This window comes from Equus przewalskii, chromosome 2 (genome assembly GCF_037783145.1).
Source record: "Equus przewalskii isolate Varuska chromosome 2, EquPr2, whole genome shotgun sequence".
In the NCBI taxonomy this organism is placed as follows: Eukaryota; Metazoa; Chordata; class Mammalia; order Perissodactyla; family Equidae; genus Equus; species Equus przewalskii.
In genome coordinates this window covers 106,053,832-106,081,457 of record NC_091832.1, presented here as the reverse complement: position 1 = coordinate 106,081,457, position 27,626 = coordinate 106,053,832, and the positions used below count along the sequence as shown (strand labels likewise).

The following is a 27,626-nucleotide window of genomic DNA, read 5'->3' as shown; positions in this document are numbered from 1 at the left end:
TTCTTCAATAATGTTAACACGCTGCTTGTACTTATCACAGTGTAAGCCTTAATTGTACTTATCAGGAGTTATTCTTCATAATCAGAACACATTTAAACTCTGTGCCTGAGTTTCCTTATCTATAAAATGAGGATTAGACAATAATTTCTAAAGTCTTTGCCATATTTAAGATTTTGTAACTATATGAAAATTTGCTAATTGTGGCTCCCCAGCTTGGCTTCAAGGGAAGGGAGGCTAACAAGGCTGAACATCAGTTTGTGCTGGGCAAGTATCCTTGCACACTGGATGTCAGCTGGGGTCTCCCTGCTCTTTATGATATAGAGAAGTTTGGCATGAATTCCATTCTGTGTCATGTTGAGGAGGAGCACAAATCCTCCCTGGTTGGTTTTCTTCTTCTTTTTTTTTTTTTTGCTGAGGAAGATTCGCATTGAGCTAACATCCACTGCCATTCTTCCTCTTTTCGTATGTAAGCCGCCACAACAGCATGGCCATTGACAGACGAGTAGGGTAGGTCTGTGCCTGGGAAGCAAACCTGGGCTGCCAAAGTGGAGAGTGCCAAACTTAACCTCCATGCCACCAGGGCTGGCCCTCCTCTCCAGTATTTCTACAAGTTTTCCAGAGTTTACCCTCTCATGGTCACTTTAGCTCCTACTTCCTGCCTCTGCTGAATTTTTCTTCACTTCACCTGTACGGCAGTTTAGCACCATCTATTATTTTATCTCCTCCAGTCCATGCTCTCAGGGACTCATCTTCCTCATCAAGCAGTGTATCAAGTTATTTTTTACTCTAATTAAAACAATTTCATGTCCTAAGCATGTAAAAGAGTAATGAAGTTGTTAGGCTTAAAGGTAATATTCTCCTACCTTGCAACATCTTCTTTTTATAGATTGCAAACTAAGGCAGAGAGAAGTAAATTAACTCGAACAAAGCCATACAGCATGGGAGAGTCATAGCCTTGAGACGAACGCAGTTTTCATGCGTTCTCCACTGTCCACACACATTCAAAACATGCCTCCTACTAAATATTTCCTTCCAAAATGTGGTTCCAACACCCTTCCCCAAACATAAGAGAACCCTGCAGCTAGAACTTACCATAAGTGAAATACTGTATCTCTGGTGGAAGAGTAACTTCACTGAGGTCGCTCTCTTGGACATAACTGTCCACATACTGTTGCGCTTTTGTTGCCTGAAGGAAAGCTAAGAATCTGGCCGTGAAAGCAGCAATGAAGATGGAGAGCATCCCAAAGTCTAGCACATTCCACAACTGCAAAATGTATTCCCTAGGTCCTTCCAGCCAGAGCTCTTTACACTCAGACCACATCATTCCTGTCACAACACACACAGAGGGTATAGGTTAGATTTTATAGCTTAGATCAGAAGCTATTATTTTGTCCACCATCAGGCCCCACCTCTAAAAGGCCCCAGATGTGAAGCACTGTACTAGACACCATAAAGCACCGAACGACTGGGCAGCTCACTGAGGCCCTGGGCAGAGTTAAATGGAAGGAGAAGCTTCGACTAAAGGAACGATTCACGCCACCAAGTTAGATTTTGGAGAAAGACAGTTCTCCATGTGGCACCAGAAACGGTGCTGCTCATATGGTGTGTGTGTGGGGGGGGGGGCGGGCAGGCAGGAAGGGGGAGAGGAAATAAGCAAGGAAGGCTCTTCAAGTCAAACAATTTGGCCCCATGAAACTTTTGGAGGCGAGGAGAAAACTCATCTTTATAAAACCACAATGGTTAAGGATCAAACCATAGTGATTATCAGAGAAATAAGCCCCTAAATGAGAAACTTACTGTATAGTTTTAACAAGAATGCTTTCCAAATTATCCAGGAATGCTTACATCCTGTCCCCTACCCTCTGTCCTCATTTCAGCTTCCTGCTGGGGAGGTGAGGAATATCATTGGAAAAAGAAGAAACCCTTAAACAGTAAGCCCTAGGAAATTATGAAGAAACTTAAAGCAGAAAATGCCATTCTGGGAGAAAAGGATAAAATATTCCAATTTCACAACTTGTCCTGACTATATAAGGGGAAAATATTATGGAATTTTACAAAGAAATGTAACAGCTCAAAATAAAATTCATAAAATAATTACTTGACCCAGGTTGAGGTCATAGGAGTGAACCAACCTATTAATTCAGGAACTGAGAAGATACCAAGAAACACGCCGGGTGACATAGAAGAATATACAAAAATGACTTTGAATTAGTAATCAATAGATAAACTGGTTCCACTCTTCATATTTTTTTTTCACATCGCTTAAAATTTTCACTTTAACACAGCTATTCAAAATGGGCTATTGTGAGGTGAAGTAACAAACATTCTGAAAATTGAAACCCTCCTAGAAAACCTTTAGAACTAAAGCAATAAAACATTCTTTAATCCGTTAATAGCCACTGGGTTATTCCACAAGTATTTCAATTAAATATTTGATCATCACAGTGAGTCACATTAAAAAACTTATATTTTATTCAAGAACTGAAGTTAGATTTCTGAAATACAGTATATTTATAATTAGGCTCATGTTACGCATAAAAATTTTTATTTAGTGTTAAGGAATACCTTTTAGCATTATCAAGCTGTTAAATTATTCAAGTATTTTTCTATTCTGCTTATCTTACAACAGTAATGTTGTCACCATATAATGTACAATAACATTTTAAATAGAAAATGACAATAATTATATGGATATTATTTTTGATAGACATTAGAATACTTAAAATAAAAGGCTTACCAAGAACCCAGACCATAATTAGCATTTCGGTCCACGTGAACTGGGTGGTTTTGACCCTGAAGATCTGTTTGGGATAGTCAATGACAGTGATATTTGGCAGCGTGGTGATGCCTTCGAATCTGTCTGAGGCGTTGAACACAAGCAGGCCCAGGAAGATGATGAAAGAGGCAGCATGTGCCACAAACTTCATAAAAGGGCTTCGCAGAATTTTCCCCAGCTGTAATAAGACAGAAGAAAAGGGAAACTTTTATTTTAGAAAATCTAGCTTCCACTTATGAAAATTATCATACAGGTTAAAAAGAAAAAAGAGATGAAATGAAAACACTTTCAAAATTCGGCTTCTGTTTCTGAAGAGCTATACATTGTAAAAATTACTCCTTCTAAGGGATGCTTCCTCCAAGAATAATTTAAGGAATCTTCACACTTCATTGTTTCTAGATATCCAATTTGTCTTAGGATATACTGCATTCACAGATGCATTTCTGGAAATCACAAAGTATATACTAGTTACTATTATTTTTACATGAAAGACTATGCAATGTTAAAGCTTTTAGAGTCTAGAAAAAGAAACTCCAAATTTGTAATGTGTAACTGTTTATTGCTTTATTATTGAAATGTTATGATGAGTTTGCAGACTCATTCATTTATAATCGAAATGTTATAATGTGTTTGTAGCATATTGCAAACTCTCTGAAGATTAAAAAAAAATACTACTACAGAAGTATAGGTCTCACTTCTAAATGTTCCAAAATCAAGTTGTACTTTGTATGATATAAAAAAGGCAGAAAATATTATAATCAAGATAAATATTTTGTTACTATCCCAATAAGAAGAGAGAGACATACACAATAATTAGAACCTCTAAGTAGGTTAACTTAACTAAAAATCATCCCTGAGTTTGGAAAATCATGTAATTAGTACAAAAGCATTTCTAAAGTTCAGTTTATAATTATTTTGAGGTAACTCCTTTAAAATCCCATGTGATATAATGTCCTTAAAAGCCCCATGTTCTAGTAGAAATGAAAAACAACTCCTCCTGTCTCCAGGGTCTCTGTAGTCCAAGAATTAGGTACGTTTGGTAGATTTGTCAAATAAGTTCTCTATTCTACATACTCAGAGCCTACTTTCAAACTCAGTCTGACCTTAAAAAGTACCAAGGTTCCCATTTAAAAGACCGTAACTTCAAACAAATGCTTTTGTATGTATCCAGAAACTTAATTTGATATCAACAAATAACCAAAGAATGTCAAACATTTCTGGGATTAAACATGAATGCACACAGACAAATGTCACATTTTCCATAATAGACACAGAAAAATAAACAACACATTTACATATCACCATGCTGTTCTGCAGCTGCAAAGAGGGCACATTCGGGGAAGCACGTAGTGATTCGTGGGAGGTGCCAAGTCCGTTTCTCCAAGAGGCTGATTTTTTAAAACTTTAAATAACATGAAAAGAAAGCAGCATGCCCATCTTAAAAATGAGACACAGGGGCCAGCCCAGTGGTGCAGCAGTTAAGTTCGCACATTCCGCTTTGGTGGCCCGGGGTTTGCCGGTTCGGATCCCAGGTGCAGACCTATGCATCACTTGGCAAGCCATGCTGTGGTAGGCATCCCACATATAAAGTGGAGAAAGATGGGCACGGATGTTAGCTCAGGGCCAGTCTTCCTCAGCAAAGAGAGGAAGATTGGCAGCGGATGTTACCTCATGGCTAATCTTCCTCAAAAAAAAAAAAAGCGATACACATGGAGAATTCTTGTTATGTTGTCTTTTCACCATAGGCTAGGTGGTATATGGCACGTATAAATGTGGGCTCCAGAAACGATTCAGTTCCCTCTTTTCCCTTCTCTACCGGGCAGAGTTCATCACATCATTAGCTGCACTTTTACAAGTAAAGAGAAAAAAGAATGGACTTCAAGATGCCTACTTCAAACCCGATGTAATGTGTTAAGTGACTAAGCTGCCCTAAGAGACAAACACTTAGGAACCTGGACTTTCTACTTCATTTCCCCCAGAAAGGGAAATTATTTGGGTGGAATGTGATTTTTGCTTTCACACATGCTCTCTCATTATTTATAGTTTTGAGTCTTGAGTGTTTATGTATTTGAGGAATCTCAAGGTACTTTTCCATGATATATAACAAAAGAACTTAGCCGAGGCACCAAAAGTGATCAAAATGACAAACCTTCTGCCTTAAATTGCATAGGCAGCTCAACAACAAAGCAAGATGGATGAAGATTCTCGCGCATATACGGTGCCTGCGGAGCAGGACTCCGCTGGGGAGACTGCTGAGCCGAGAGATGACGGATTTTCAGGGTCATTTCTAAGTGGCCTTGACTCATTTTGCTTGAAACTGCCTCTGATTTAAACAAAACCAGATTTGGGAATACAAAAACAGGATTAAAGGATCTCAGAACAGCTTCTTCTCCCTGGCAGTGCCCTTTATTAACCTAATACAGATTCTGCCAGCATGACTTGTATCCTTCCCACATCTCGTTTAGAGGATATCTTAGGCACAATTAAATTGACTCTACACAGGCAAGCTGAGAGAGGGATAAAGGTAGTGAACAAAATGATTGGAGCAAAACTAGATAAAAAATTTTAAAAATCCCCCAAACTCCAAATTCTACATTTTTTAGAATCTTCTGAAGGAAGAAAGGGCTACGGGAACCTGACATGCACTTTCTTGAAGACTTTGGAGAATACCACTGGTCGCAACCGTGCTTCATACACTCAGCCAGAGATCTCTTTGATAGGTTCAGATGAGTGCTTCATGCTCAGGTCAACTGCTTATGGCACCACCGCAGTAGGGCTGTTCCCCTTCCACAGGCTGGCCTGTCTACTTATTAAGCTATCAATAGAATTAGCACAAGTGCTCCTTCACTCAAGTAGCTTTTCCTCCTGTCTACCACGGGGATTTTATCTTAAAAGGCTAAGCTTATATGCCTGCAAATGTGATCTATCCCACTAGTACGAAATCCTTTTTTATCCCTTATTTGAATTGATCCAGTCATTACAAAAGCAGAATTCATGGTCTTGAGTCAATTAACATTCAGGGGAAAACTGATAAGAGCCTTAAGTAGGAAGCTTTTCCCTTTTTCATCACAAAAGGACACAGTACACCAACCACAGAGGAAATGGCTGTAGAAAGGCTTGTACCCTGCTGCAAGGTGCAATCCAGTAGCCGATGGCAAGAAACGGAAGGCCCAAGGCCACCACCAGCACAACCAGACACTTGATGGCGATGGTCTGTTCCCGAAGGCCGGAGAGGTTCTCGTACCAGATGGTCAGGAGCTGCTGCTGGCAGTTGGGATGAGCCACAAACTGTTGGCAGAGAGAAACAGAGAGAGAGAGAGGTAGGTTACCTGGCCTCTATCGACAGTTCAACTACTGACTGTGTGTGTATCCTAAAGATATTTTCCCAGAATATAGGCACTGGAAGCCTCTCGTAATATTCTCCTTTACCTTCCCTCCATTTTTCAAAACTGCTTCAGAACGAATAGAAAAACAAAAGTGGAAACAAGAGGGTAAAATTGATGTTGTCCTTAATCATAGTTCTTTCTGATTGAAACTCTTCCTAATTCACAGACTCCTCTCTGGAATCTGGGTGACATATGCTTTCCTTTGTAGAAATGTGTTCCATCTTGCTGTCTGCTGGCTTACTTGCATTCAATTCAAAATGAAAAAGAAAATAGCTATTTGGTTTATTGTAGACTATAGCTAAAAGAGAAATGTGTTATTATGTTTCATGTGCAACTCCTCAAAAGCTACATGTATGAAAAATATATACATGATATGTCCTATGTATACGTATGGACTACCACTGCAAATCTGCAGTCAATGAACCTGCAAATATTACGCTGGGTCCACACTTGCACTGCTTCCAGGAACTGGCATCAAATGTCACTTCCTCCCTGTTGCACTAATCTGTCCTCCTTTCTTGCTTCTTCCATCACAGGTCAAAAAACCACAAATATTTATCTCCAGCAGTTCTTTTAAACTACAATTCTAATCAGGAAAAAATGAGCAAATCATACTTATTTCAGTGCTGTCATTTTGTTTTATTTTGCAGTTTGATTTTGCTAAGTTATCTGCCTGCATCTATTTAGAAGAACAGGGATTTCCTTAAGCCCTGTCCTTATTCAGGTAGCAGAATGTATTTGTAGTGAGGCCCACGTAAAAAGGTCCCTACGCCAAAAGGTGCCCACGTGTAGCTGCATATGCCTTTCTTTGAATGCAGAGGTGCGCTTTGCCCAAACTTTGGAATTATTCAGAATCATTCACAAATCAACTACAAGTACAAATGCGTTTTTTTAAAAAGTGTTCAGGGGCTTGCCCGGTGGCGCAGAGGTTAAGTTTGCACATTCTGCTTCTCATTGGCCCGGGGTTCACCCATTCAGATCCCGGGTGGGGACACGGCACCACTTGGCACGCCATGCTGTGGTAGGCATCCCACATATAAAGTAGAGGAAGATGGGCACAGATGTTAGCTCGGAGCTAATCTTCCTGAAAAAAGAGTGTTCAGCAACACAAAATCAAGGTATCACTGTCTTCGAAAAAACAATAAAAATAACAATGAACCTGTTAGGAAGTACCTGTGGAATGTTTTTGCAAACTCTGAGAGGCAAAGAAAGAAGCCGCAGTTCCCACTAGAAAAAGAGTTCATCTTTAATCAAGTTCTAGTTAACGATCCTAATGACTCTTAGTAACTCTAGGCAATTCCTCAAGTTATTTGGCTATTTATCAACAGCACACCTACAAGGAAATGAACAGGTTTCCACTCACTGGTGCCTAGTTTCCCATCAGCTCTTCTAATCAAAGAAAAAGAAAAAAGAAAAAGACAAGCTCACGCCCCAGGGTAGGCAGAAGAGGCACAATTCCCCCAAGTCCTCATTCTTGCCCCCAGTGTGCACCCGCCCTCTGGGAAGTCCACTGATGTCTGCTGTGACAGTTGCCGCTGCAGCACGGTGCACAAAGAAGACTTGATGGCTCATAAGCAGAGGTGGAGAAGATGAGTTTACAAATATTAGATGTGAAATAGTTAAACTCAATTTTTTTCAATAACACAAACTGAAAGGATTTGGGAGATTTAAACTACTAAAAATAAAGAGCGCTAGCTTTTCTTGCTTGATGAGTTTAATGTGAAAAAGTGTATTTTATCTTGTAAGATCCTTTCAATTCAGTTACAAAAATCCTAGGTCCTGAGGCTCACTGGTCATTGCTAGCTGCTAAGTGTATATTAGATCTTCTCTCCAAACTCAAGATTTCGCACTCTTCCAAAGTCCTGATTTTTGAAAACAGTATTTCAAGATCAGTGCAGTCGTTAATTGAATTTATGATGAAATATAATCAAGGCTGAAGGCTTCCTGGGGTCTATGCAACAGCTTCCTAGGATTCATGTTGAGAGCTCCTCCAAAATTCCACTTCTGCCTCTGTAGTGTATTGGATCATTTCTTTCCCGTTTCACTACTTCTGTGTTAAAAACCCTCCTGCCCTCTACAATTCCTAAATGTCTGTCTCCTTCATTCATTCATTCATTCACTCTTCAAAATGTAGTAAGCCCCTCCGGGAAGCCAGGCACTGTGTGAGGTATTTGGTACAAGAAGATGTAAATAGGAGCATCAGTGATGTATTAAGCGATAAGCAATCCCTGTTCCAAGGCACCCAGTAAACTCTCAATAAATGTGGGGAAAAAAAGCCATTATGATGGAGACTTGGACTCCACATGCTTGCCAGGATAAATAATCAGCATTTAAAATAGTCTTAACTTGAATGTTGGTCCAAATGTCTTGGTGTTTGGAGGCTCTGCATTTGTGGGAAGTTAGATAGATGCAAATAAAAGGCAGTCCTGCAATTCCAGCCAGGCTCAGATGGGGAATGGTGCATTCAGGACCATCTACAGGTAGAGTATATGATGTCAACAAATCAGATACCACTTGGGAAGTCAACATGCACTTTTCACAGGACAAGGGTTTCTGCAAGACACAAAAATCCTCCACGAAGTAAAGACACAGGTAGACATGTGTCCATATGAAACTGATGGACAAATTTCCTCTTTGTGAGTATCTAGCCTTTCTTTCTTAGCTTTAACTCTTGAGGAGAGAAATATTAACGTTGTTGTAGGGCTCCCTCTTCTTGCTCCTCCTCCTTGAGCTAATCTTTAAATTTGAAGATGTGCTTTATGGCATTAATTATATTGGATAAAGGTTACACAACCCTCAAAGACTTGATGGAAATCAATCTTTTCCATGTGGCATTATATAATGATCAATCTTTGACCCACTGCGACCTGTACAATACAGTGCACTCAATATATGTTAAATATAGTCATACGCTGCATAATGACATTTCAGTCAATTGTGGACCGCATATGATTATGGTCCCATAGGATTAATAGCGTATAGCCTAGGTATGTAGTAGGCTATACCATCTAGGCTTGTGTAAGTACACTCTACGATGTTCTCACAAGGTTGCCTAACAAAACGTTTCTCAGAATGTATCCCCATTGTTAAGTGACGCATGACTGTACTAGCCAGAACTGTGATGTTTGCATTTTACTTCTTACACTTTAAAATTCAGCTTATCAGGTATATTTCCTGTATTACTAATTCTACCTTCTTCTTAACTGAGATAATAATACACCACCATATGGTATCTGTTGATTGCTTTTAATCCACGGAAAGAAACTACAAATAGATATTTTCCTCCAATGATTTAAAATCCTAATACACGTACACAAGGAACATTTAAAAACAGAAAATAAAACCAATACAATAGTAGCAAGTGAGGGAAAAAAGCTAATCCCTCCAGCAGATGAGTTTTGCTCTTTTCAATGACTTCAAAATAAGGCAGTGACCTTTATCTCTTAAAACTGTACCATGCAAAAAGTCTCCGTATGCTGCCACAGCAGTCATAACCAGCTGGATAGAAATTTGTATGCTGTTTCCTAACTTCAGTGGGCCAGCAAATTGAAATCATCGCAAAACTAATACCCTTATTTGAGGTTTTTTGATGTAAAGGGAGAATGCGTGACACATAAGAAAATCTCCATCTTTCAATGGAACAAAACTATTGCAGCAGTGACAGCAAACTTTTTTTTCCTGCCAAATGACTAACATATTGTAAACTGAACCACCAATCAAGGCAGGTTATGGAAAACAATTAGATAATTTTCAACTTAAAAAAATTCACGCTACATTGTCTTTTTATCAAATCAGCCTTTACAAGAACTATCTTCATGAGAACGCTGCTGTTGTGCAAAAAATACGGTTGGAACTTTGTTTTTAATACATTGTTGGAGCCACGGATTATAGCATTTAAAAGAAAACATTCTCATGAATAAACCTAGATCATTCAACTTCTTTTTAAAGTTCCTTGAATTGTGAAATATAAACCAGAAACTTACATCGCACAAGTTTTTTGGATTTTGAATCCACTGAGTGCAAAACGTTCTGTTCCATCTTGGTGCCTGAGCACAAACCTAGCCAAGAGGCTACACAGTGCAGGACCCAGACCACAGCGGTCAGCACACGCACCCCAAAGTCCTGTAGTACATTTACCACTCTCTCATTGCATTGCTCCTTTTCTGGGCTTTCTCTATACACCTTCTGCATACATGGCGGATAATTTTATGGGTATACATTGCTGCACGTCTCTTTTCTCAATTTTTCTTTAGTTAAACCTAATCCCACTATGGCAGAAATAAGAGAGCAAGGAGGAAGAACTGAGGAAATGTTCTCCTCTTTCTCAAGAGCCTTGTTTTCCAGATTCGATGGTCTATCAAGTTCTAGTATCTTTTATCTCTGTCAAGGGCTTTCTTACAATAGACATAGCTCACTAGAAGTGGCAGAACTCTTGTTACTTCTACGGGGGGAGGGGACTTATGCTCATCCCCAAGTCACAGAGAAAGTAGAGGTACAGTTAGGATGTTTCTTTTGAGCATTTAGTCCATTCTTCTAATTGGAAAATAATGTTTTTGCCTAAAAGTTAATTTTCTTGTACTCATTTTAAAAAAATCAAATTTCACCTTTAACCCTATTCCATTCTCTTTTGTAGCATAATGTGGGTAACTCTACAAACAGTGATAATATTTACTATCTTTCCAGTTTTATTATTAACCTTAGAGACCACTCAGAAATGATTCTGGGATGAAGACTCTTCAACACTCACTTCCAGACAGAAGACACATTACTGTTTGTTCCCCACCAGCAGCATATGATTGCCCATTTCACCAAGAGCATTGAGAATTGTAACTTTCTATTCTTTAATAATTTGAGAGGGAAAGTGGTATTTATATATATATTTTTTCTTTTTTTTTGAGGAAGATTAGTCCTGAGCTAACATCTGCTGCAAATTCTCCTGTTTTTACTGAGGAAGATGGGCCCTGAGCTAATAGCTGTGCCCATCTTCCTCCATTTATTATATGTGGAACGCCTGCCACAGCATGGCTTGATAAGCAGTGTGCAGGTCCACAGCCGGGATCCGAACTGGCACACCCCAGGCTGCCAAAGCAGAGGGCACGAACTTAACCGCTGCACCAGCAGGCCGGCTCCTGTATATTTAGTATGCATTTCTTTTATTACAAGAGGGTTTGAAAATTTTAAATATGTTTGTTAGCCGTTTGAATTTTCTCTTCTGTGAACTACCTATTCAAGCCGTTTATTTATTTTCCCACAGGACTCTAGAAATTTTCCTTACAAATTTGTTTGAACTCTTTGGATATTAAGAACATCAACATGGGGCGGCCCCATGGACAAGTGGTTAAGTTCGAGTGCTCCGGTTCAGGGTGTGGGCTTTCGCCAGTTCGGATCCTGGGCGTGGACATGGCACTGCTCATTAGGCAATGCTGAGGCAGCGTCCCACATGCCACAACTAGAAGGATCCACAACCAAAAAATATACAACTATGTATTGGGGGAGATTTGGGGGTGGGAAAGAAGACTGGCACCAGTTGTTAGCTCAGATGCCAATCTTTAATAAAAAGAAAAAAAAATCAACTCTTTGTAAGTTGTATTTGAGAAAAACGTTTTTCCCAGTCTGCCCTTCACTTTTTTGCTTAACATCTTTCTGATTTACAGAGGTTTTAAGTTGTATGTGGCCAAATTATTTATATTTTTGCTTCGTTATTTCTTCTACTGCTTTTCTGTTGGAAAGTTCTTTTCCACATAAACATTCTTCTTTTTTTTGTTGTTGAGGAAGATTGGCCTTGAGCTAACATCATGCCCATCTTCCTCTACTTTGTATGTGGGGTGCCTACCACAGCATGGCTTGCCAAGCGGTGGCATGTCCACACCCGGGATCCCAACTGGTGAACCCTGGGCCGCCAAAGCGGAACATGTGAACCTAACCACTGCGCCACCAGGCCTGCCTCCCCACATAAACATTAAATTCATGTTCAGATAGCTCCCATTTGGGTCTTTTATATTTTCATTTTCTTGATTAACTGCCATTGACTCTCTAAGGCCTGGAGTGAAGACCTGAACTCTGGTAACTCTGAGTCCAGATAGAAGCCAACAGCCTCAGAAACAGAGCTGGGAGTAGATCTTGGGTAGATGGCAAAAGAGACTTCCTGAGTCTCTTGTGGGACCTAAATGGCTTACCATTACATAAAACTGGTTTCCTTGGTGAAATTATGGGTTTATTTGAATAATTATGAGTTTATTATGCTATCAGGGGGACAAAAATTCCATAACATATAAAGTTATTTTGAAATACCAATGCCTCACACATAGCTGGAGATCACCTCAGTACCACATTGGGGAGGGTTCACACATCATTTTAATTTTACTTGGTTTTATTTGGGAACCAGAAATGAGATGATGGAAAAAGGAAGCAGGAGAAGTGGGTGGGGGTATCTTCCCTCTCTGTTAGATGGAGACGGGTGAGTGTTGAGTGAAGAATGAGGGAAGTCTTGGAGAGAAAGAAAGAAAGAGGAATTGGTGCTTTTTTGGGCATTCTAGAATAGAGTTCTTACAAACATTTATTGAGTAAAGAAACCAAATCAAAGACTTGAACTAATATTCCTTTTATAACATAAAACAAACAAAACCAAAAATGCCTGCGAAGTCCTAAGTTTCCTTTCTGTTCTAAATACATTTTTTTGATGTTTCCTGGCAGTTGACTGATGGTAAATTTATTATTAATGATGCCTCATACACTGTAACCTACACATCAATTTATTTAAAATTAACATGCAGGAAGACATTCACCCTGCAAGACAGGTTGGTTAACAGAAGCTGTAGATGAGCTGTCTCTGCTAATATGACACTTTCAAAGCAATGATAAAGACCCAGGGACAACTGAAATCAATCCTCTCCTCTCAGGTGCTAAAGCGAAGAGATGCATATTGCAATATATGTGAATAAATGTCCAGACAGTTTTCTAAAAATGATCCAGTATTAATCTTATTCAAAATGACCTTTTTCCCTCAATACAGCAAAACCTCAACCAGCAAGAATGTTCTGAGAGGAGGGCAGTTGAGGCAATTTAATTATCTTGTAACTGATAATCCCTTGAAAAGTTATTTATTTCAATATTTACTGAGAATCTTCACATTTCACTGTCTTATTAAATAGAGGGGAGTCTGTCATTAATGGCTGGCTAAAATCTTGTGAACACCACATGCAGAAGTCCTCTACATTGTGGTAGAACTGTGTGTGTGTGTGTGTGTGTGTTTGTGTGTGTGTGTGCAGAGAGAGAGAGAGGTTTCCCATTCTCACCTGCTGCCAGCATTTGCCTAGGTTCCAGGGCTCAGAGGCATACGTGCAGCCTCTGATTTGGAAGGGGTCACATATAACAGGCAAGACTCAGGGGCCTTTTCTGTTGGTGTGGGAGCAGGTCATCTGCAGCAGAGGCGGAATTGTTCTCTTTGGGCCACAGAAACTCCATCACGAGGCCAGTTCTGGGCCTGGTTCTGGGCAAGGTTTCTGGAAGCACAGCTTAGATAAGCTTGTTCCTCCATCTCTCCTAATGCTGGTGTGAGCCTCCTCATAGCCCTTACTAAATTCCCTTCTGTTTAAATTGGCTATGGTCTGCGACTCAGGACTGAAACCAGTAGAGTGAACATGAAATCTGTCTGATGACTACGAACTGAACTTGCTTAAGAGTCACCATTCTGAGATTAAATTTTCACAATGTAGAAATGTTATTAGCTAATTCTTCTTGAACAATCACCATGTACCATCCCTGTGCTGACTACTTTACATGCATTAGCACACGTAATCCTCAAGACAACTGAAAAAGTAGTTATTACTGTTGTCCTCACTATTACTAACCAGTAGACCAAGGCTTAGACTGGTTAGGGCCTTGCCTGTGGTCACTCAGAGAACACATGGGTAACTTAAGACTTGAACCCTTGCAGGTTGTGTGGCCTGCCCTCTTAAGCTCCATGCCACACTACAGAGAGGAGAGAAGACTCAGCTATTCATAGATTGCCAAGTTCATGAAACCAGATGTATTCCTGATAACAGCTTACTACTTCATGACTTATTGGTCTCTCTTGAGGTACCAAAAAAACTTTACTTATCTAACATATATGAGCTGTTAGACTCTAGATCATTGAGATTTTTATTATAGTGAAACATCATAACTACAATTTTCATGAGTTATTTACAAGCCCCATACAAGTACAAATACATACACAAGACAATTTATCTGCAATAACCAGAGTAAAAAAGCAGTCATAACTTTTATTTCTAGCAACTGCATGGCCAACTCCATAAGCCATGTGACCTTAGACATGTCATTTAAGTTTGGCAAACCTCAGTCTCCTTGTAAAATAGAAATCTTATCATCTCTCTTACCTATTTTATAGGAGAAATGGATGATAACATAGGCTTGTCACAAGGATTAACATGAGAATGTACGTAACTGTGCCTTACAAAAATGTATACAAGTAACAGATTTTATTATCATTAATTGCATTGTAATTAACAGTTTACAAAGTTATTTTGCATATCTTAATCCATTGAAATTTCACTAAAACCTTGACATGGGTAAGAGATATTATCTTCCTTTTATATGAAGAAACTGAAATTTAAGGAAGTTTTATGACTTATCCAAGGTCCCACAATGGATAAAAAGTAGAAAAGATCAGAAACTAAACATTTGACTCATAACTTTACCATGCTACTTCACTTCATCTCTTTCATGAAGGAAAAAAATCTTTCACCAACAGCATCTATGCTTATTATTAAAAAAAAAATTCCTAGGGGGCTGGCCCTGTGGCCGAGTGGTTAAGTTCGCGTGCTCTGCTGCAGGCGGCCCAGTGTTTTGTTGGTTCAAATCCTGGGCGCGGACATGGCACTGCTCATCAAACCACGCTGAGGCAGCATCCCACATGCCACAACTAGAAGGACCCACAACGAAGAATATACAACTATGTACTGGGGGGCTTTGGGGAGAAAAAGGAAAAAATAAAAAAATAAAATCTTTAAAAAAAAAAAATTCCTAGGATTATGGCATAGTTGACATTACATGTTTACTCCAATACAGAGCTGGATGAGTGGGCCACTCACCTTTTTGACTTCATACTTAATAGCAAGTTTGACACGACTCAACGACGCTTTATGCCTGTGCACCTCCAGGGGCTCTGCCGACTCCAAATCTCCATTGAGAATAGCTTCTACCTCTTCCGAGTCTCGGCAAAGATCCAGCACACCCACTACAAAGTCTTTGCATTGCATGGAGAGCTTCCGATAGTCATTCTAAGAACAAGAGGTTTAGAGTTTAATACAAAGAATTTGCTTTAACTCAACATAGAGTGTTGAGAGTTTGTGTAAATTAGAAAAAGGTATCCTCTCCTCTGGGGAGGAAGCTGCAGCCCTTATCTGGCTGCAAGGCTTACTGAGTTAGATACAGGCTGGATTGGCCCCCACCCATCCACTTAGCCAGGACCTTTCCACAACCTGCCCAACCATATAAGACAGCTCTGAAAATGGTATGTATATACATCACTGGCTTGTATTACAACACGTTGGCTACATGCTGATGCTAAAAGACCAAAGGATCAAAAAGAGTTGTATTCCTCTTGTACAGATAAACAGGAGTCTTCTTAAAACCCAAAGAAGACTACTTCCATAATGAAAACTTTTTTAAATGGCCATTTTTCTAATGCAGCAATTTGACATAGAAGATTGACTATACATAAAAATAACTTGCCCTTTTTCTAATGCAGCAATTTGACATAGAAGATTGACTATACATAAAAATAACTTGTCCAGGGGCTGGCCCCGGGTCATAGTGGTTAAGTTTGTGCGCTCCTCTACAGCGGCCCAGGGTTTCGCCAGTTCGGATCCTGGGCGCGGACATGGCACCGCTCATCAGGCCACGTTGAGGCAGGTCCCACGTACTACAACTAGAAGGACCCACAACTAAAATATACAACTATGTACTGGGGGGATTTGGGGAGAAAAAGCAGAAAGAAAAAAAAAAAAAGATTGGCAACAGTTGTTAACTCAGGTGCCAATCTTTAAAAAAAAAATAACTTGTCCAGTTTACTATTCCTTGCCTTGTTGGAGACATTGCTTCTCAAAGTATAGTCCTCAGACCAGCAGCATTAATAGCACCTGGACATGTACTAGAAATGCAGATTCTCAGACCCCATCCCAGATGTCCTGATTTAGAAACTGAGGATGGGTTCCAGCAATCTGTGTTAACATGCTCTCCAGGTGTTTCTGATGCACATTTATGTTTGAGAATGACTGGTTTATGATGAATGTAAAGAGATGGACAGGTGTCAGCATAAAGATGCGGTATTTTTCCTTGTTTGTCTGAAGGCCACATGATCACGTCAGCAGAACTAGAGGGAGAGAAATGTCTGATTACATGTAATTAAATTCTCAAGGGTTGCAGAATATCAATACCTGAGAGAAAAATTTCCAGGCCACTGGAACTAACACCTTGCTAAAAATAATCTGTGAGTCTTTAATTTCATTAGCATATTTCTATAGCACCATGAACTGCTATAAGGAAGTCAGCTGGCAGTATTCTCTATTACCTTCCAAATTGAGCTCAATTTCTAGACCACTGGTTCCAGTCAAGGTGTCGACAACCATTTCTTGGGAAAGTATCTCACTTTCGGAAACCCCAGTTCCACTTCTACGGTTTTCGCTAACATTCTAGACCATTAAGAAAGTTAACCAGATGATAATCTAATTTGGTACATTTGAGGAAAATGGAATTCCTCATTTCAACATGTCCTGAGACACTGTGTATGTCTAATAACTAACACATAGCACAGCGGAATTGCTGGGCTTCGCAAAATTACAAGAAAAGACATGAAGATTTCAATTTTTTTCCTTAAATAACTAATTAACTTGATTTGATGAGCAAAAATCACGTCACTAAGTAAAATAAACAACAGGAGAGACTGTTTAAAGGCTACACAGACTGGAATAGTTTCCATTTCCGATATCAGAAATTCAGATAAAGAAAAGTTACAGTTAATCCTTTTCCCCTCATAAGGGAACAGATAAAATGAATAAAAACTTCAATCTTTGGTTTCCATTCAAGTTGGTACCATGCAACTGATAAAATTAATAAAATGTTCAGTTTCTGGTTTCTATACAGAGTGTCAGTTAAATATCCATCTGCCTTCCATTCCTGAAAGACTAATGAAATGTTTTATTATAGCATCCAGAAGAAGTATTAAATCCATGTCTGTTTCCATATAAAGCTCCCCTTTTAATACATTTTTTTAGATGAAATTTCCTCATGTTACTCTTCAGTTCAGACTGTTCTGTAAGATTTGGAACAACATAGGATGGCCATTTCTCCATTGATCAAAAATAAAAGAGACTATTTTCTATGCTTGAAGAAAACAGTAACCACCTCTGCAGTAATACCTAAATAATGCCCTATTATCTTTAAAAATTATAATCTGTAAAGTATCCAGTCTTAAAGAAAGCTGTGTGGTGTTTTAACATCCACTGAAAAAACAGTCAAGAAACAAAAAATTGGTAATCATACACGTTGCAAGAACAACACTTTGTTTTCATAGCAATTTAAACATTTCCTGCTGGAAGAAGTCTGCTATCCAACTGCAGAAAGTAATCAGAGCTGGAGATAACTGTGATTTCTCTGATTGCGGTCATGGGATACCGTTTTGTCAACCTATGCAGAGCTCCCAGGGAAAGATGGAGAACTCCGGCTAACAAAGCCCCTCCTGAGCGGCAAAAGGAACTATCTAAAGTCTGCACCACCCGAGGTGGGTCTGTTAGTTCTCTCAGGAGGTTCTGCCTCGCGTTACTTCACCACTCAGACCATTTGTCTGGTCCGCATTTTCTAATAGGTTTCTCTTAATTTAGTTTTGCTTAATTGTCTCCATTGTGTCACTTTTCCATTATCATGACCCTCCAGAATGTTTCCAGATGGACTGCTGCCCACTTTACAGAGCAGGAACTCAAAACCCTGAGGACCTACTCAAGCGAAAGGAAGAACAGTGAAGCTTGGTCCTCATTACAAGCTGTCTACAGGTTTCAGCACATGTATTTTAATGTGTATGGTTTAATCATCATTCTAATTCTTTTTTATCCTTAAGAGGAAAATTGAAATTCAACTCTAAGCAGGCTTGGTTCTGTAAGATCCTTTTCCATGGTGTAGTAGTTAAAAGCATAAATCTGAAGCCAGACTTCCTGGGCTCAAATACTGCTTCTACCACTGTAGAAGTTGTGTGATCTTGGGAAAGTTACTTAACCTTCTTGATGAGAATAAGCCTACCTAATATTGCTACCGTGAGGATGAAATGCTTAGAGCAAGCTTGGTACATATCAAATACTAGGGAAGTGCTTCCATGTTCCCAGGTACAGCATGTCAGATACAATATCTAGAACTGGGACCCAAGACACCAAGTCTAGGCTTAGCGGATAGGACCTTGGTTATAGCTTTTGTTTTCTCATTTGTAAAATGAGAAGTCTATATAGACAGATGATTCCTAGAGCATCTTTCTGCTATAAAATGCTACCTTGCTTTTGGCTTACATTCATTTTCCTCTTCTTTACAGCTCTACTGTGATATAAATTGAAACTGTTTTCCTACTTTAAAGGGAGGGAAACCAAGCCACAGGGGAGGCAAATGGCTTCGTCTTCTTCCTTTTTTTTTTTTTTCTCGCAAAAAAGTGCATCATTGACTCAGAATTAGGAAATATCACTTTTCATTCTCATAGCTCAATAAATGACCAGCTTCCTTGCCAATGACACTTGGAGGATTAGACCCAGAGTCCATCCTGTCCAATCGTCTGTTTCTCAGAATAGCTTCAGACAGCATTTGCACATCCAAAATATTGCTTTAATAACCTGTCACCAAGCCATCCTCCATTAATTTATCTAAATCTGTATCCTAGAATGTTCAACCTCTTGGGGTAATGACCACATGTTTTCGGCACTTTGCCTCCTGTATTCTTCAAGGAACTTTGAAAACTGCATGGTGGCTTAGAACCTTCTCTGAGGCACCTAAGTGCTGGCAATTTGAGGAGTCAGATGCTAGGAGTGAGATGCTCACAGGCCATTGATAAGATTAAATAGGTATAGGTATCTGCAAAGGGAAAAAAAAATCACCTCTTTTTCACTAGGGGCACATTATCTATTTTTTCATTTCAAGACTCGTACTTTGAGCTCAAAGTCTCTACAGAAAGAACATAGTGAACACCATGGAACAGGGTGAATGAGGTCACCTGCTTGCCTCAGAAATGAGCTTCACTGCCACTGCCCGCTCAGAGCTCAGAGTCTCTGGGTCAATGCTGTGAAAGCACTATTTTCTCTGTCTAAAGCCCTGAAAGATGGACACGAGCAGAGGATGAGAGGGCAAAGAGGTGAAAGCAACGCAGATAAGAAAAAAATAACAAGGACAGGAAAGAATGAGAAAGAAAAGGGCTACTTAGTCAGAGGAAAGCCGTGCAGTCCTCAGACACTATAACATCTGAAGAACTGGCTGTATTTTGCCTCTGAGGGCATTATGCTGCACAAGTGCTTTCCATGTAATTCAGAAAACAGAGCAGTGAGGTTGAGATGATTTGTGCCTATCCTTAGATACTTGGCAGCTTTATGCACGCCCTCTCAAACCCAGTTATGCTTTTTCCTCTTTTTGCCTCTTTACTTGTAATATTTTCCCACCTTTGAAAGGTTATCAGAGGTGATTCTTTAAGTCAGGATAAAGGAGATTCTAAGTATTATCAACAAGGATTTAGCCGGATTCAGGGGAAAACTATGAATCACGAATTTTCTTACCATCGCTTCACTGAGATAATGTCTCTGGGCAGAATTGCAAACGTCACCATCTTTCGTAAATTATTAAAATGCAATCTTAGAAAATATTCCCTTTGGTAGAATCTCATTTGCAAACTTTCGATATATATCAAGCAAAATGTGTAAAAACAAGTTTTGAGTGACATTTGAAATAGTGACAAATAAATAAATTTAGAATTATAATTTTTTACTGCTATGTCCAAATAAAGAAATGTCCATTAGAACTACTTCACCTGAATGTTCTTATATTCTCTCTAAACAGAATTTGAAGTTTTCAATTTGCTCTACCTGAGTTCTGTCTAAAACAAATTCATTCATTTTGGGTCCAAAGAAATAAATCTTTTTGAATACCACATAATGAATTCCTTCAAAAGGAGTAGATGCAAGGTGATATTTATTCTTTCTTTGTTCTTTCCCACATTTTTTCAAAATTTTTACATCAAATATGTGTAGCTTTTATATAAAAAAAAATTTAATGGAATAACAGATAAAAACTATACCATGGCCAGATCTCCACCAGGACAATATGAGGGTTGATGAATATTTAGGGGATCTGGTGTATGTGGAAGGAAAAAAAAAGCCACAAAATTTTCCTACCATTTTCTTGCAACCCCTTCACCTTAATTATATTGCTAGTTGAATCTGTGTAAATCTCGCTTAAGTATGAAAAACTGTGACAAGATCTGAAAGAAAGAATAATCAGTCCTTGTGTGATCTGACACCACAACACTAAACTAAAAAGAAGATCAACTCAGTATCTGGAATATAATGCAAGGAATTAATGTCTACAATCATCTTCTTAGGTGGACAACGGGAGACAAGAATCTGCCGAAAAACAGTCTGACTGACTTTCACCAGAACTACGAAATCTCCTTTTGTCCCAGATTTAATAGGTAGAACCATCCAAAATGCATGGGAGGAAGTAGCAACTGCAGAAAAACTAAAAATATTCGATCACTAAAGTATAATTTTTGCAAAAATAAATAATACTGCTTGACTGCAGGTGATGTCGGGGGAAAAAAGTTCACTCAAAAAAAAAAAAAAGAAAAACCCATTAAAGCAAAACACTTTACTGTCCTTATGTTTCTGGGTTGACCTGACGTCAATGGTTCACCACTGGGAATATACATTTGTGGATTTCAGAGACAGGCATTTTTGTCATATTAATGAAATGACTTTAATAGTATTTTATGTCAGTCTTTTGATTTTCTATCTAAAGGAATATACAAATGTTTGGGCCAATAAACAGTGCATGCAAAACTAATACTACTTCTGTGTTGGATGCCACCACACAACTAACCACAGGAGGAGCAAGAATTTGGAAGGGAAGTCACACCAAATCTCTCCTTTTAACCAAAGGGGAGAAGTTTTGTGGTCTACTTAGCGCTTATCCAGAACACAGAGTCGAGCCGTAATTATAGCTCTCTGATCAAGAATATACCCATCCCATAAGCGAATTTATCACACCACCAGGCTGAGAGGGGAAAATCATCATTTTGTGAACGCTGCTCCCAATCCCTCGTGATTTTAAATCCAAAGAGCAAAGCCCATTCTGAAGCAAACTACGGACAGCGCGAGGCAGCAGCCGGGAAGTAGACGAGCGCACAGGGCAGCCGGGGTGGCGCGCGGAGCTTACCTTGAATTCCTTCTCTATGTTGGCCAGCTTGGCCAGCTCGTTGCTGAGCTCCAGGGCGGTGAGCACGGGGTCCTCGCTGGACAAGGACAGGTACGCCGGGCTGGCCAGCCCCTTGTAGGCATTGATCCTCGAGCGCGAGTGGCTAAAGGAGTCGTGCCTCTGCTTCTCCATACAGTCCCCGCACTTGCAGAAATAGTCGTGCGGCCGCTCGATCCTGGCGCCCTTCATCAGCAGCATGTGCACCACCTCGTACTTCTGGCAGTGTGCCGCCAGGATTATGGGGGTGATGTCGGGCGAGAAGCGCGTGCCGTCCTCGTCGTAGGCGTAGAAGTCGTCGTCCTGCAGCTCCTGCTCGCAGGGGCTCAGGGTCAGGCGCTTGCTGGCCGCGAAGCCGGGGTGGTTGAGGATGGCCTCCACGATGCGCACGTAGCCCTTGCTAATGGCGAGCAGCAGGGCATCGCCGATGCGCGCCAGGTTTTCCTTCTTGAGCAGCAGCTCGGTCACTTCCAGGTGCTCGTTGCCCACGGCCAGTTGCAGCGCATTCTGGCCCATGTAGTCCACGCAGTTGACGTTCAGCGTCTTGGACTCTTCCAGCATCTTGCGCACCACAGGGATGTTGCCGTACTCGGCGGCGTCGAGGAAGCGCTCCTCCTCCGCCGTGAGGCTGGTGCCCCGGTCGTTGAACATGAAGGCAGGGCCCCGGACGGCCTGGCGCCGGCCCTTCTCCCGCATCACCGTCTTGCGCCTCAAGGACGGGCTTCCCTCCATGGACCTAACCAGCAGCAACGAAAAAAACAACTGTGGAATATTAGGGCATGTTGCTTCCTCCCACATACCGAGCCCTTTCTGGAATAGACGGCACCCATCGCAGACCTGTGGCCCGCAGACAGGTGGGTCAGTTGCTAACAACCAGCCTGAAATCTACACCTGTACCTAACATGGGCTGCTGGAACACTGAGAGGAGCCGGTAGCCTTTTAGAACAAGGGTTCCTGTTCAATAGAAAATGGCATTCAGAAGGAATAGTCATATAAACAATTTCCAGACACCCGTATCTCCCTTGTGACCCTGGCAAAGAGGGAACTCATCGTACCTTGTGGAAATAACCTTACTAGTGCTCTTAAAAGTCTTGAAAACAGAGGCTAGCACAGACGTGGCACCAAAGCACCAGGCTTGAAAGATAAAGAAAGTAAATATTTCAAGAATTAGGCCAGAACAATCCTCTCAAGTCATTGCATGTTTTTAACTAAATAAAATCACTGACAAAAAAAAAAGTATCATCTTTCACCATCTTAAGTTTATCCTTTTCTTTTAAGGGTATCTCCCCTAAAAAACACACAATTCATTTTTTTCAATGACACAGACAACATTTAGCAATTATAAAATTAGAGTATCAATCTAGATTTGGTTTATTGAAAATAACTGTACCTGTGTAATAAGAATTGTTTAATTATATAGCTGTCTCTTTGAACTAAAAGGATAGGTATGATTTATGGTTTAAAAATTACTAGTATTACTTTGTAAATAAAGCAATTGGTCACTAATTATATATCCACAACAATGTGCACTGGAATCCCAACACCAACCACCTCAGCTGAGATTTAGCTGCATTATAAAAGTCATATCATTAATTCATGTGTGCAGGAATTCAAGTTCACATTTTTATTTCTGTGATGCTGGGTAAATAATTTCATTTCCTTGGGCTTCCTTACCCGAGGTGTAAAATGGAAATTTACAAAGCTCTGCAGATTTTCCTCATGGGTTCATGAATAGAAAGCTTTTTAAGAAGTTCTGAGTCTCTGAAAAATAATGCTAAATAAACAATATAATTTTGAACATTGTGATTATTTTTAATATTTCAATGGCTATTGTTATAAGTACAAATGTGCATCTTTACCTAGTTCTAACATTCTTGCTGATTGAAATGCTCAAGAATAACTTCTTTTTAAAAATCCGTGATTTTTGTTTCTTGTATGAGTCATACCAAAAGGCACCAGATAAAGCTCTTTTCACAATACTAACTTTTGAAGCAAATACAAGTGATAAGTTAAAAGTGAAATGACTGGGGAAAAATGCTTTCCTTCTATAATATATATTCCAGAAATACCTCTACCATTGACAACATGGTATTCATAGTCAGGGGTTGAAAACCAGTAAGGGGTCTGGAGGTGGACATTAGGGAGCATCTCCAGCAGGTGAATCCAGAGGTAGTTACCAGCCCCGAATCTCTGTTCTCAGCTCTGTGGGCCCCAAACCACGAGAGGAACACAGAAGCCACTGGCAGAAATTTCCCAGATAGAGACCAAGGAAACACGGCCAGGCAAACCTGCAGAGATGAGGAAACCAAAGAGGTCCCCAGAGACGCTTGTTAACTTGTCCAAAGGCAGAGAGGGCTGTGACTACCACCCCGTTCTGACTGCTCAACTAGTATCAGGTGATCAACTGTTAAAAATTAAATAAATATAGTATATATATATATATATATATACACATTTATATATATGCATATATATACACACATATGTATGCACACACATATATGTATATTTGTAGCAATTTCTAGAAAGCAGCACAAGAAGCTTTTAATTGTAATTACTTGTGAGGCCCTGAGGAATGGAAAGGAGAAGCCATGGGGAAAGGGAGATTTTTTTTTTTATTAAGATTATGATAGATTACAACCTTGTGAGATTTCAGTTGTACATTATTGTTAGTAATGTTGTGGGTACACCACTTCACCCTTTGTGCCCTCCCCCCACCCCCCCTTTTCCCTGGCAACCACCGATCGGTTCTCCATGTCTATATATAACTTCCACCTATAAGTGGGGTCATATAGAGTTCGTCTTTCTCTGTCTGGCTTATTTTGCTTAACATAATACCCTCAAGGTCCATCCATGTTGATGCGAATGGAACAATTTGGTCCTTTTTTATGGCTGAGTAGTATTCCATTGTGTATATATACCATATCTTCTTTATCTAGTCGTCAGTTTCTGGGCATTTAGGTTTGTTCCACATCTTGGCTATTGTAAATAATGCTGCGATGAACATAGGGGTGCATGGGACTCTTGGCATTGCTGATTTCAGGCTCTTAGGATAGATACCCAGTAGTGGGATAGCTGGGTCATAGGGTATTTCTATTTTTAACTTTTTGAGAAATCTCCATACTGTTTTCCATAGTGGCTGCACTAGTTTGCATTCCCACCAACAGTGTATGAGGGTTCCTTTTTCTCCACAACCTCTCCAACATTTGTCACTTTTGGTTTTGGATATTTTTGCCAATCTAAAGGGTGTAAGGTGATATCTTAGTGTAGTTTTGATTTGCATTTCCCTGATGATTAGCGATGATGAACATCTTTTCATGTGTCTATTGGCCATACTTATATCTTCTTTGGAGAAATGTCTGTTCATGTCGGGAATGGGAGATTTTCACTTTTCACTTATATTTTGAATAGTTTTAACCACAGTTTGAATATTTTTATTAAAAAATAAAATTAAGGTTTTAAATTTTTATTTAATTTAATCCCTTAGTTGACAAAATTTGTTAAATATAAGTACTTATTTGGAACCATTACATTATAATCTTTCTGAAGCTAAATAAATGCCATACGATTGGCTATTATTTGTGGGGTGTGGACGTGTGGTGCATAGCGTAGTGTGTGGAGTGTGTGGTATGTGTGGGAGACAAGGAGGTGCAAGGTCAGGGGGAGGGGTGTTGTGTGTGCTGTGTGTGTGTGTGTTGATACGACGATGATTTTTAGGTGGACAAGAGCTGGGAAATAGTATTCACTGAACTACAAAGAAGAGAACTTTGTTTTGAGGCCAAACTCTATGACAAGAGTTGTAAACAAAACTTGCAAATATTGTCATTGTAATAAGTGAGTATGTTTTATTACTATTAATGGTACTGACTTCATTGGGTAAATATTTTTACTGTTAAGCTGCCAACTGGTACTCTTCAAATGGCTAGGATTTCCATATTGTAAAAAAGATGAATTTTGTGCTTGCCATTAATAATATATTTACATTATCTATGACTACAGAATATATGTGCAGAGTATATATGTCTACAGAATTCCAATCTTTATTCAAATGGGTTATCTTTGGAGAAATAAATGCATTATTAAAGTGTCACATCTTATTGTAAGGGCTTTTTATCTAATGACTGCTATCTACCAAGAAAATCACTTATAAAATCACCCACCTTTTCTCCCAAAAGAGAGTGACTTGAAAATACCAGAAAATGATTCTTTCACGAATCTTTCCTTTGTGTTTCTTAGCATTTTTAAGTTTTTTCTTAATATTTCTTCTTCTTTCAGAAACTATACCTCCATATTGTGTATGTGAGCTGAAATGCGGGATTTTAATATTATACAACACAAGTCACATGAGTTATTTTCATTTTGTCTTTGAAAGATTCTAACACTGAGGTACGTGTGAAGTCAGATTTCTCAATTAGAACAAATTATACCACTATTTCAAAATAAAAGAGCTGACAATGTTATTTATCTTCATGGTAAATCCACATAGGAATGTGGATTTTTTTTTTAACAGTCCTTACAGTATTAAGATAACCTTCATTAATCTGGATTGAAAGAATGGAATGAGTCACATTCAATTCATCCACAATACATAAACATGTCCCGAATCTCAGCTGGTCTTGACAATGCATCTCCTCTAGCAAGAGAAATAAGGAAGAAATGAGGGCGAATGGGAGAGGATGCTTAACTTTAGTAATGCTAACACTAAAATCATTTTGCCAGGCATTTTCTTACCTCCAGAGCCTCAGCCAATGGGTTGACTCATTCAGCACTGCAAGCATATATTGTGCAGGGCCTTCTTTGCACTGGAGTACCACTGACCTGAACCAGATGCTCTACAAGGTCCATACACAAGCTCCTTCATGGCCCATATGGATGGCTGCTAATATCTGACTGCTATGACCTGAATTTAGCCACTCCCCATCAAATCTGTATGTTGGAGTCCAAACCCTCAATGTAATGGTGTTTGGAGATGAGACCCTTGGGAGGTAATTAGGGTTAGATGAGGTCCTGAGGGTGGATCCCTCATGATGGGATTAGTGTCCTTAGAAGAAGAGACACCAGAGCTTGCTCTCTCTCTCTGCCACATGAAGACACAACAAGAAGGAAGCTGTCTGCAAGCTAGGAAGAGAGCTCTCACCAGAACCCAATCACGCTGGCACTGTGATCTTGAACTTCCAGCCTCCAGACTGTGAGAAAATACATTTCTGTTGTTTAAGCCACCCCGTCTATGGTATTTTGTTATGGCGGCCTAAGCTGAGTAAGACACTGACCACACAGCTTAAGGCAAAAAAAGTTTTCATGCTTTATGAAACAAACTTTGGGTCCTTAGTACTTGTCAAACACTTAAGCAGATAAAAAGTTCTTTCTAAAAATATTTTGGTCCACCCAAAGGCAACACTTTGCTCCATTTTATCCAGAGGCAGAAATACAAGTAACACTCTTCAGTTTTCATAACTTTAACATCAGCTCATCTGACCTCTAACAGTGTTTCTCTAAGTGTGACTTGAGGACCACCTGCCTCAAGATGACGCAGAGTGCCAGTTAAAATGCAGATTTATGGGCCCCGTTCTATTTTTTTTTTTTTTTTTTTTGAGGAAGATTAGCCCTGAGCTAACTGCTGCCAATCCTCCTCTTTTTGCTGAGGAAGACTGGCCCTGAGCTAACGTCCGTACCCATCTTCCTCTACTTTATATGTGGGATGCCTGCTGCAGCATGGCTTGCCAAGCGGTGCCATGTCCACACCCGGGATCCGGACCAGTGAACCCTGGGCTGCCAAGAAGCAGAAGGTGCGAACTTAACTGCTGCACCACTGGGGTTGTCCCTTGGGCTTCATTCTAGATTAACTAAATCAGAATCTCTCAGGGGTGGGGCCCTGGTATTTTAAATGAGCATCCTTTGCAATTCCTATGCACAGCAAGGTTGGGAAGCTCCAGTATAAAAACAATGGAGCTAGCCTGGATCAACGACCCCAGGTT

At 39.8% G+C, this 27,626-nt stretch overlaps 1 protein-coding gene across 9 annotated transcripts in view; it reads right to left on the bottom strand.

Moving 5' to 3' along the window:
* The window catches only part of TRPC3 (transient receptor potential cation channel subfamily C member 3), a 142,806-nt gene that overhangs the window by 33,589 nt on the left and 81,591 nt on the right, over window positions 1-27,626 (bottom strand). For all 9 annotated transcript variants that reach the window (XM_070609183.1, XM_070609182.1, XM_070609184.1 and 6 more), the window contains exons 2-6: window positions 21,616-22,387; window positions 15,255-15,443; window positions 5,900-6,064; window positions 2,738-2,954; window positions 1,093-1,326 (exon numbers count right to left, since the gene is read on the bottom strand). In XM_070609183.1, the coding sequence (XP_070465284.1) occupies window positions 1,093-1,326; window positions 2,738-2,954; window positions 5,900-6,064; window positions 15,255-15,443; window positions 21,616-22,387 (1,577 nt within the window). The remainder of the gene's footprint in view (window positions 1-1,092; window positions 1,327-2,737; window positions 2,955-5,899; window positions 6,065-15,254; window positions 15,444-21,615; window positions 22,388-27,626) is intronic.